The sequence below is a fragment of the Dichomitus squalens genome (genome assembly GCF_000275845.1).
Source record: "Dichomitus squalens LYAD-421 SS1 unplaced genomic scaffold DICSQscaffold_16, whole genome shotgun sequence".
Lineage (NCBI taxonomy): Eukaryota > Fungi > Basidiomycota > Agaricomycetes > Polyporales > Polyporaceae > Dichomitus > Dichomitus squalens.
Window position 1 is genome coordinate 617,882 of NW_006766898.1, and position 8,869 is coordinate 626,750.

The 8,869-nt window shown below is 57.1% G+C and overlaps 4 protein-coding genes across 4 annotated transcripts; 2 read left to right on the plus strand and 2 right to left on the minus strand.

Annotated features, from left to right (window-relative positions):
- Positions 1-150: 150 nt before the first annotated feature.
- DICSQDRAFT_106802 (NicO-domain-containing protein) lies at positions 151-2,981 on the plus strand (the record flags this gene model as incomplete). The annotated part of the gene is made up of 11 exons (XM_007366256.1): positions 151-330; positions 433-451; positions 751-772; positions 937-1,039; positions 1,350-1,422; positions 1,522-1,607; positions 1,689-1,878; positions 1,956-2,059; positions 2,149-2,549; positions 2,604-2,721; positions 2,783-2,981. 11 exons carry the CDS (start codon positions 151-153, stop codon positions 2,909-2,911), a joined length of 1,425 nt encoding a protein of 474 aa, XP_007366318.1. The 3' UTR covers positions 2,912-2,981.
- A 35-nt stretch (positions 2,982-3,016) lies between these two features.
- DICSQDRAFT_181052 (cyclin-like protein) lies at positions 3,017-4,421 on the minus strand (the record flags this gene model as incomplete). The annotated part of the gene is made up of 6 exons (XM_007366257.1): positions 3,017-3,560; positions 3,609-3,654; positions 3,706-3,829; positions 3,879-4,031; positions 4,085-4,166; positions 4,225-4,421. 6 exons carry the CDS (start codon positions 4,419-4,421, stop codon positions 3,017-3,019), a joined length of 1,146 nt encoding a protein of 381 aa, XP_007366319.1.
- A 69-nt stretch (positions 4,422-4,490) lies between these two features.
- On the plus strand, positions 4,491-6,125 carry DICSQDRAFT_181053 (PIG-U-domain-containing protein; the record flags this gene model as incomplete). The annotated part of the gene is made up of 9 exons (XM_007366258.1): positions 4,491-4,611; positions 4,663-4,727; positions 4,777-4,943; positions 4,996-5,096; positions 5,155-5,413; positions 5,469-5,568; positions 5,621-5,664; positions 5,716-5,840; positions 5,896-6,125. The coding sequence occupies 9 exons, from the start codon at positions 4,491-4,493 to the stop codon at positions 6,123-6,125; spliced, it is 1,212 nt and encodes a 403-aa protein (XP_007366320.1).
- Positions 6,126-6,299: 174 nt separating this feature from the next.
- DICSQDRAFT_87230 (terpenoid synthase) lies at positions 6,300-7,531 on the minus strand. Its single transcript, XM_007366259.1, has 5 exons — positions 7,460-7,531; positions 6,771-7,394; positions 6,690-6,719; positions 6,615-6,620; positions 6,300-6,554 (listed from the first exon to the last, which is right to left on the minus strand). Exons 2-5 carry the CDS (start codon positions 7,289-7,291, stop codon positions 6,338-6,340), a joined length of 774 nt encoding a protein of 257 aa, XP_007366321.1. The 5' UTR covers positions 7,292-7,394; positions 7,460-7,531; the 3' UTR covers positions 6,300-6,337.
- Positions 7,532-8,869: the final 1,338 nt, after the last annotated feature.

Below are 8,869 nucleotides of genomic sequence, written 5' to 3' on the forward strand. Positions count from 1 at the left end.
TTATCGCTCGAGGACGGTCCCACTCGCCGGGTCTCCCAGCTCTCTCCGCAGACCATCGACGTGCGGTCCCAGCCAGAGCTGCATCTCCTCGCCTCCTCTTCCTTCTGCCTTCTTTCACTGCTGAGCTTATACCAACTGTCAGCGCATATGATGACCACGCCCCGGCGCTCAGGTAAACCCGCGCGTCTCAGGCTCACGCTCTTTGGCCGCTCCGTCCTGCTGCTCACCGCCGAGCTTCTCGCGAACGCCGTCTGCTGGGCCGTCTCTGCTGTCCTGTTCGGCCGGAGGCCCGAGACGCGCCCGGTCCTCTCGCTCGCGCTCCTAGCCTGGGTTAGTGCGGTCGCATATCGCCACTTCCAATTCGAGCTCGTCTGAAACCAGTATTTATGAACGTCTTCGATGCCGCTCTATCGCGCCTATCGAACGCTACAGACAATCGGTCTCAGACACGGTACGTGCTGCATGCTCTTCGCCCAAATCAGGAATAGGATGGTCGCAGTAGGCTCCGCCTCGTCGCGCGGGGGCTGGAGGCAGAGCACGCTCTCCGGTGCAGCCGCGCCTACCTGCCTTATCCGTATACGCCGGCTACAAACGAAGTTACCGCGAGAGAACCGGGCTCGAACGCAGCTGCTTAACCTTTCCGACTCCCACCGGCTACTAAGTTCACTTTTAGCTCATCCTCCGCGCCCACGTCGGACTGCAGGACAGACCCCACGCTGACAGCCCCCCCCCCGTCCCACCACCCCACAGCGCTCGATGCGGACCACATCAGGTATGCCGCCCGCAATCTCCCCGTACGTCTTCCCCATCCGTCCGTCCGTCACGCCCCGCGCGCGCGCGCGCGAAGGCGGGGAAGCTCACCGGCCTACTTAGGTTCTGTCGCTCCCCACAAGACGGCTGCTGACACGGCTGCGATGCCCTGCGCGCGCACGGAAGCGCGATCGATAACGCGACGAGGAGCCTGATCGGCATGGGCCAGCTCCCCGTCACCTGCGGCCTCTTCTTCTCGCTCGGGCACAGCACGATTGTGGTCGCGGTGGTGAGTGCCCCGGTCCTTCTCGAGGTCTCTGTGCGGGCTTCGTGCGTGCGCCCGCGGGCCTTGGACAGACTTGGGATCGGCTCCTCTCGAGACTTGCGCTTTGTTCAGGAGCCGGGAGGTCGCGTATCCGCTGCTGCGTCGACGAGCGGGCGCTTGCCAGGGCTACCGACCTCCGCCTTCCATTCTCGGACCGAGGCGCGCTGGACGACCGCCGTCCCCCATCTGTGGTTATCTCATCCCGTTCTATACAGAAAATCGCGCCCGTTTTGCCACACCATCAGCTTACTCCCTTTCCTTCTCGTCGCAACAGAACGTAGCCATCGCGATCAGCACAGACGTCTACGACCGAATGCAACGCGTGGGAGAGGTGGGAGGTATCGTAGGTAACGCTCCCCGCCGGCACCCTTCGTCGGCAGGCTACGAGCTCACATTGCGTCTGACATAACCCCCTCCATTCACGGGGGCCAATTCCCCCGGGACAGGCTCCGCCGTCAGCGCGTCGTTCTTGTTCGTCGTCGGGCTCGCGAACTCCATAATCCTGTATAGGATCCTGCGCAAACGTCATCAGGTAGCTCCCCCCGTTCGCCGACGTCATCGTCGTCGGCTTCGTCTCGGTCTCGCGCCGTTCTGACCGTGTGGCTCGCTGCAGATCAGACGGCTCCGGGCAGAACGCGCAGCCCAAGGCGCAGAAGGCCATGGCGGCGACGCCGTGCTCGATGAAGAACCGGAGGACGACGGGTCGCACCAGAACACCCTCATGATGAAGCTCCTCGGCCCCGTCGTGACGTTCGTCGACCGTCCGTGGAAGATGTACCCCGTCGGCGTCCTATTCGGCTTCGGTGTGTACCCCACGTTCCGCCGTCCCCATCGCGGGCCACTGGCAGGTGAACCGCGGCTCACGCACGCCGTCCCGCAGGGTTCGACACCGCATCCTCCATCGCCCTCCTCGCCGTCTCGGCCATCGCGAAGCGCGGCCCTGACGGCCAGCAGATCAATCCTGCGGACATCGTCGTCCTCCCGGTGCGTGTTCGCCCCCAAGTTCGAGGACCGAGGGCGGCGGAGCCCCAGAGCCGTACCTCGTCTGCACCCACATCCTAATCTCTGCGCAGCTGCTGTTCACAGTCGGCATGACGCTCATCGACTCCCTCGATTCCGTCATCATGCTCTATTCGTACGCGGGTTTCCCGGAGCGATCCTTCGCGCTCTTCGAGCGGCGCTCCGCCCCTAGCGACCCCACCCTCCCACACACGGCTCTGTCAAACAAGCCGGACGCGGACGATGCAGCCGTGCAGGTACTACCGCGCGAACCAGCCGCGCAGACCGCGCTCGTCGTAGACAGCAAGGCCAGAGACGAGAAGCCGGCCACGGTCGGTGTCGCAGCGGACGGCGTCGCAGCGGACGGCGTCGACGGCGCGGATATGCCGCAGCGCCGGGCGATGCGCGTGAAGCGCAACACGATGTCGAACCTGAGCATCCTTCTCACGATTATGAGCATCTTGGTCGCGTTCAGGTGAGGGGACGTGCTTGCAGCTCGTCGGACTCGGGGTTGAACGGAACACCGCAGCATCTCGTTGATCACGACCATGGGCCTCATCGGCGACAACTGCACCCCGTGCCGAAGCGCTGCGAACGCACCGGATGGCGGGGGACTCGCAGGAAGATGGTGGAGAGGATGGGCGAAGGTAGGCCTTGCACATGTGCGATGCACCCACGGGACACCGCTGACGGTGAGGCTGGGCCAAGGCTAACGACAACAGCGGATACATCGGAGCTGCCATTGTTGGAACGTTCGTCTTGGTCGTCAGCAGCTGGTATGGGTTGCGTTTCCTGCACGGCAAGCGGCAAGCGCAAAAGAACCGGGCACAACAATAGGAATGTGGAACTTAACGAACGCAAACAACCAGTAGTCGTCACGATAGCAGTTTCACGCCATGTGTCTACCATACAATCAGGGCAATGTATCACAAATCGCTTCCGTCATGCATCATCTACCATTGTTGGAGGACCAAACATGAATCTGACTGTCTTGTCGTTCCTTCCGAGCAGCGTCGAATCCGACTTGTTGAAGTTCATGATGTCTTCTTCTCCCCTAGTTGCGCTCTCGCGATTTCTCGGCGTGTGTTCCGTCTCCCGCATGACAATTTTCAGTCGAATGAGCTGGTCGGCTTTGTACGGTACTGGCGGGGGTCGAGGAAGCGCCTGCTGCCCCGCGCTGTGCGAGAGATGTGGTGAGGGAGAGGAAGGGGTGCGGGGTGACGTGTTCGCGGTGGGGGTTTGTGCCGCAGCTATGAGAAGATCGATGAGGGCGTGGGCGATCTCCTCGATGTCTTCGATGTGCGCCTGGAACTGCCTCCCCCACTCCCCTGACGCACTCAGCGTGGCAGCTATTTGATGGGCGGTATTGTGTCCTGGCCGTTCCGGTGACGTCCCACGCTCGAAGGACGAAAGCAAGGCAGCGAGGTACAGACAGCCGAGAGCCACGACGTGTGGAGGGTACTGAAGATTGACTAGCGTTCGGAAGCTGTGCATAGTCAATACACACATCGTGGCAGCAAGTGCGGAAGCCTACCTATCAGTGGCCAGTCGATATGCCAATTTGGCTAACTTCCTCGTCGCTGTGAGAAAGCGTTAGGAGGCTTTATTGAGGAGGTAGTCTGACCACCGACCTCCAAATGCACGGCTGATTTTGATGACGTAGGGGAATGGTAAGCGAGCGTTAAAATTGAAGCAGATGGTTTCAACCACAAGTCGCTCAATGGCAAGCAATCTTTGCCTATCTTGCTCCATAACCTATCCCCTTGTGAGCTATCAGAGGCCCAAGATAGGAATGTGCACGCACATTGGGGTCAATGTCAATCTCGCCACCCATAGCCTTCGCCTTGGCGGCTCGTTCCGGAAAGCGCGCTCCATATGACGCTACGAGCACATCTCGAGTTTTCTTCAACGTGTCATGGATTTTGCATGAAACGAACAGCGCCGCTAAGCACACGTCCTAAATCATGTCATGAGTACACGCGGTTCCGAATGCTCGAGCGGGACCCATACGTGGTACGCGAAGTCTTTGCGGGGAAAGAATAGGTGGAAACGGTGGTAGAGGTTCTGAGCAGTAGCAATAGTCTTCCTTGGACTGCCGCCTTGGTAAGCTCAGCTTCAAAAGGCACAACTTTGAGTGGACAGAGACTCACAAGCCGATATCTGAGCCGACGGTTTCGATAAAGCCACACGCCTGCTGCCTAGCCTTCTCCTCTTGTGTCACCGATAACTTGCCTCTCTGCTTCTCCGATAATCTCTCTACCTCTTGAGGAGTAAAATACGGAAGGTAGTACTTGAAGTAGTTTGCAGGGATGAGCGAGGGTGGGTCGCCACGATAGTCTATGGCCATGGTCGAGGTCCCAAGTCAGGAAGGGTGATGGGCGCCTGCATCATACGCGACTTGCTCCTGGCTCCGTTCATGGACGACCCGTCTCTGCTTGCTCTCGTTGCCGTCCGAGTCGCGCTTGCCTTCGCCCCAGTACCTGAGACCTTCAAATATGATCAGCAGCTCTCGTCACCACTGACAGCCTACTCACGGTGTGCGCAAGGTATCGCGTTAGGTTCTTTGGGTTGCTAATGCGCGCGTGCAGTACGCGAGGGTATCTACCTGTTCGATCATGGCGTCGACCCATATTCAGGAGGGTCATTCAGACATGTACGTGAATACAGTCTGCTCCGGCTTTCAACGCTTACGCTGCACGCAGTCCCCTCTGTTGCTATCGCTCTTCTCGACAGCGTTACCGTTGACGCGCTACACGTCGCCAGTCTTGTGGACTGCTGCAGACGTCCTTGCTGCCTGGGCACTCGCACGAATATGGAGGCTTAGGACAGGAGCAAAGTACACTAAGAGGGACAAGCAGGTCATCGCACTGTACGTCCATGTGTCTAATCATGCCGCGGTTCGTTCATCCAGCCACCCACAGCTATCTATTCAACCCGTATATTCTCCTCCCCAGTTTGGCGCTCTCGACCTCCTCCATAGAAAACTCCTTGACCCTCCTCTCCCTGATGTTTGCGTCTCGGGGTGAGTGTTGACCGGCCCCGTTCTTTGCTTACCAGTCAGACTTGACATTGCATCCTAGGCCGAGCATCGGCATCGCTCTTCGTCTTTGCCATCCTCATCCATATATCTCTACCGTCTCTGCTGCTCCTCGTTCCTATTCTTCTCTTGAGCATTTCGAGGCCTGTCTCGAGTCTCACGGTGCCCCACCCATTTGCCGGAGATCCAAAGGGAGCGCTGCCATTGCTGGGCGAGTTCCTTGGATATACTGCGCTGCTTTCCTTCGCGTCGACATTAGTGTGCGGGAATTGGTCTTGGATAGAGAAGACATGGGGAGCTTTGTAAGGCATGCTTTCACAATCCAGCGCTTATATTTGTTGATGGTCGGCACTATAGCATCACCCTTCCAGACCTCACGCCCAATCCTGGTTTGTGGTGGTATTTCTTCACGGAAATGTTCGACCACTTCCGTCCGTTCTTCCTCTTGGTCTTTACGGTACGTTCCCAACACTCTAATCTCCCGACCGCACTCTGACGTGAAAGTGTAGGTCCATTTGCTCATATATATCGCCCCGATATGCATCAAGTTCCAGTATGTCCATATTGAAAAAATCGAGCTCCTCATGTCTTGATTCGCTAGCAGGCATGATATGCTTTATGCCGTGTTCCTTCTCGTTGGCATCCTCGCGGTTTTCAAGCCATACCCCACGCTCTCCGACCCCGGGCTCTTCATCTCCATGTTTAGCCTATTCCCAGAGACTTACCCATGTAAGAGCGATTCGTCTCAGCTCTTCATCGTGACTCAACTATTGCTATACTCCAGACCTTCGTCACCCGATTGTGACGGGATTAATCCACCTGCATGCGTCACTCCTGCTTCCCCTTTTCAACAGCCTCTGGCTGCGGCAAGGGACAGGGAATGCTAACTTTTTCTATGCGTCTACCCTTGTGTTCGGCATGGGCAACGGTGCCGCCCTTCTGGATGCAGTGTGGGCAGGCCTCCGAGTAGCGATTGGCAAGCTGGATGATGGCTACGAGGTGGTACAGGAATGATCCTTGTGTTTTCTCCTCACGCGATAGCTCTGCTTGATGGTAGCATTCGAAGATGTGTTGCCTTCATTGACGAATGACGGAATACACGCTGCATACATATGCCAGCAAATAGCTCACGACCCGAAGGTCAGTCCCGCGAGCTGGTAACGTTGCGTCTTCACGTGAAACCCCAACACACCCTGTCAATTGCATGAGCAACTATGCCTGCAGTGTTACATCAGCTTCCGTATACGCAAGTGTTCGAACGACCGCCATATTCTCATCAACTGCGCATCGTCCCCGATGAGTAGTTCGACTCGTTCACCACAAGCGAGGACTTCGTCCGCGACCCGGCGCAGCATGTCGACAGGCGTCATTTGATCTGTCGTAGCCCGGATATGGATGTAGTTCTTTGTCTCTCCAGCTAGTTGTTCCTTGTAGAACGACAGGCTATCGTGGCGGTGCGTGAGACGGCTTTTTCCCGAATGCAAAGTGGATTCTTATACTCACACATCGCTGGTTGGATAGATTTGATGCTGCATGTCAGGTGATAATTCTTGTAAATGCCTACAACAGTTCACTCACTTAGCTGCAACGATGTAGAACTCAAGGTACCTAGAACATCTTCTCAACACAGACAGCAATGTGAACTCGCAAGAGACTCACGGTAGCAGTTGCAGATACGAATCCGGAGCCGACCGCCAGTTCTTCACGAAGTTGAAGTGAGCGTACGGAGGGCAAATCCCCGACCTGTTCCGGAAATAATTCGGCCACAATGTCGCCTGCGGGGTGATCTTCATATCCCCGCTCGTGCACTCGATGTACATGGCCGATACCGCCTCGAGAGTTCCGGAAACGATGGCGTCAGCTCCGACTTGTGGCCAGAGGTCATATGCCTGCCTCATAAGCTCGGTGAGTTTATTCAAGACGGGGTTTAGCTGTTTCTCTCCTGTGGAGAAGCGACGGGAGAACTGGGTTAAAGCGTCGAGGTGTCGGATGCCCAGGTCGTCCGCGTAGAGGAGGCACACGGTGTAGAGGGCAATGTAGTGCTGGTGTTCGGTGCTTGTGTGCCCGTATGTGATCTGAGCAGCCGGTACGACTGAACCTCTCGACGAATATCTTGTCGTCTCCGGCGGCGGCGAAGAGGTCGGCCACTTCCTTGATGATATCATCATAGAGATGATCATCCTTGTGTCGCAGAATTGAGTGACGTGCGTGTTTATTGGCCATGCCCCGTTTCAGGAAGTCGCTTAGAATATCCCTGACGTCGTGATGAGGTTCGGCGACACTCTGTTGAGGCACGGCGCTTGTGTCAGGAATACACACGGCGACGAAGAAATGATCTTCGAACTCACGCTAGTAATGTTTTTGCCCGCTGGAGCAGCGTATGTCATGGATGGGAACGTCGGCCTAGCCGTAGACAATCGGTGGATTTGGTCCTGAAAGGGATACAGTGACTATGATGTGAGATGGTGAAACGTAGGATGCCCGGTACTCGCGGTTGTCTGTGCGATGTTAGTGTTGGTGGAGCCACAAGGTTCATTTATATAATTCCAGGGTACACCATAGGCGCCTAGTCTCGTGACCAGACGTTCGGAGCTTTGAGCGGAAATGAAAAAAATCGGGACTTTCCGCGCTCCTGAACGTCTGGTGGATCCACCCCCGTGACTCCCCGCTCGGTGACCTGTGTGACATACCAACGCCCCGTTAAGGTAATCCGACAAAGTCGGAGGGCGCCCTCGGTGCGCAATGCGGCTGCACGCTGTCCTAGTTACAAGCTTGCATACCTCCTGTACTGTGCACAATGGCTCGAGCTCTCGGTCAACAATCTCCTCCACGCACTCCAGGGCAAACTTCTCGAGAGCCTTCCTAGCGCCCTGGGGCCGTACATGATGGTGTCGTGAGGAGGATGCGCGAGGGACCTTGTACCAGCGCTCGAGAATGCGGGGAAGCTCCTCGCTGCCCATAAGAGCACTCCGCTCGTACTGGACCTTAGGGTCTGAGATACATGGGGAGATTCATATCTGGAGTCCATAAAAGCCAAAATCGACTTAACGCAGTCGACAACGCTGGTGCGCGTGCGGGAAACCGAGAACACAAGGCGCTCGCGCATGACCCGGGTGTTGTGGCGGTATATCGGCGGGATGGGAGTCTCGGGGGCAGCTTCGATCGGATTCCAGTCAGACGCGTCGGAAAGCCGGTCGCTGCTGCACTCGGACGGAGCGTAGTCTTCGTCCTCCTCCTCATCTTTGAAAAGAGCTCCCCATCTGTTGTGGAGCTCATCGGGTTCTGCCTCGGGTCCGCGAGGGTCCATAGGCACGCACTAGAAGAGTTCCTCTGTCTGCCCATATGAGAGACAGAGGATAACAGACGAATTGAGTATGGGGGACGTATAGCAACTGCTCGCGAGAGTCAGAGAGATGTACCGGTTACGGGAGTATCGACATCGAGCAGACGGTAGGCTCGGCGCAGCTCAAAGACGTCGCGAGATAAGCAGGCAGGCGCGCGCGACAAGACAGCTCGGACACGTCGGGAGAGAGGCAGGAAAGTCACACAGGTCACCGAGCGGGGAGTCACGGGGGTGGATCCACCAGACGTTCAGGAGCGCGGAAAGTCCCGGTTTTTTTCATTTCCGCTCAAAGCTCCGAACGTCTGGTCACGAGACTAATAGGCGCCATACAATTGCTGCTAATTTGCCGGACTCTTCGTGGTCTCACTTGCTACCAAAGCTGTTGTGGCAGCCACTGGACGCGGAAGGACACTGC